Source organism: Nicotiana tabacum, chromosome 10 (genome assembly GCF_000715075.1).
Source record: "Nicotiana tabacum cultivar K326 chromosome 10, ASM71507v2, whole genome shotgun sequence".
NCBI classification, from domain to species: Eukaryota; Viridiplantae; Streptophyta; class Magnoliopsida; order Solanales; family Solanaceae; genus Nicotiana; species Nicotiana tabacum.
Genome location: NC_134089.1, coordinates 156,897,962 through 156,899,397, shown reverse-complemented (window position 1 = coordinate 156,899,397; position 1,436 = coordinate 156,897,962). Strand labels below are relative to the sequence as shown.

General features: G+C 31.8%; 1 protein-coding gene across 1 annotated transcript; it reads left to right on the top strand.

The window, feature by feature from the left end:
* The first annotated feature begins 746 nt into the window (after positions 1-746).
* Positions 747-1,133, top strand: LOC107807423 (eukaryotic translation initiation factor 1A-like). Its single transcript, XM_016631791.2, has one exon. The coding sequence runs from the start codon at positions 747-749 to the stop codon at positions 1,131-1,133; it is 387 nt and encodes a 128-aa protein (XP_016487277.2).
* The last annotated feature ends 303 nt before the right edge of the window (positions 1,134-1,436 follow it).

The window sequence follows — 1,436 nt, the reverse complement described above, 5'->3', positions numbered from 1 at the left end:
AGATTTACAATATTAAGTGGCTAGGAGACGCTAGCTCCAGTGGAAAAAGCCAAACGGAACTCGTATATAAAAATGAAAAAGAAAACCCTCTTGTCTCAAATTATGTGTTGTGATTTTTAAAAATAGTTATTTCAAATTATTTGTCATTTCAAAAGTTCAAGACTAAATTAATTATTTTTCCCCCTATTTTACCCTTAATATTAATTATTCTGCAAGACTACAAATATCTCAATTAATATATGAGTAAATATTAAATGAAGTGGTATTATATATAAATAAGGGTAAAACAATCAAATATCTCTCCTATTTACTCCCTTAGCTTTGTCTCAAAATTATCTGTCATGATTTTCTTATACATGTATCTTAAGAAAAATTAATTAGAATGAGATTTTGACTACTTTACCCTTATTCATATCTTAATATTTAATCTTTCTTCATTGGTATTTGAGCAAAGTTATCCATTACTACGGTGTTTGTAGTTTTTAACAATAATTATTATTAAGGATAAAAAAAGAAAAAAAATAGTAATCAATTTTGTCATGAACTTTTAAAATGACAAATAATTTGAAACAACTATTTTTAGTAACCACAATTAATAATATGAGACGGAGGGAGTAATATTTTTTTAAGAGATGCGTAAAAAAAATACAACGGATAATTTGAGACGGAAGAAAAAAAAAGAAAAGCTTTATTCAGTTTTCTAGGGTTTCATTCAATCTAGGGTTAAGGGCAGTATCCAACCAATCATGCCGAAGAACAAGGGAAAGGGAGGAAAAAACAGGAAGAGAGAAAACAACGAAGCTGATGACGAAAAGAGAGAGCTTGTCTTTAAGGAAGACGGACAGGAATATGCACAGGTTCTTTGTATGCTCGGTAACGAACGTTGTGAAGGTATGTGTATTGATGGTAAAACACGTCTTTGTCACATACGAGGTAATATGCACAACAAGGTTTGGATCGCCGCCGGTGACATTATCCTTGTCGGCCTCCGTCATTACCCTGATTACAAAGCTGATGTAATTCACAAGTATATGCCAGATGAGGCAACGTTGTTGAAGCTATATGGTAAGTTTCCAATAGAGGTGGATCCAAGATTTCGAGGTTGCCACTCTTTATGTAACTCCAACATCTAACGAATAGAAAGGGCGGGTTAATTGATAAGGTTTTGTAACTCCGATTAGGCTAGGTTGATTAAGCCTTTTTTTCACATACATAAATATGTTCGATTTTATGTAGTTACCTTTTTTCAAGCTTAGATTTGAATTATACCATGAAAGGACGACGACAACAACAACCCAGTGAAATCTCACAAGTAAATTTTGGGAAGGATAATATATATGCATATTGTCTCGTGAGAAGGTAGAAAAGTTATTTCCGAAATATTATGAAAGGAAATTACAAAATAAATAAATAAATGAAAGAGCACCTCCAATTAT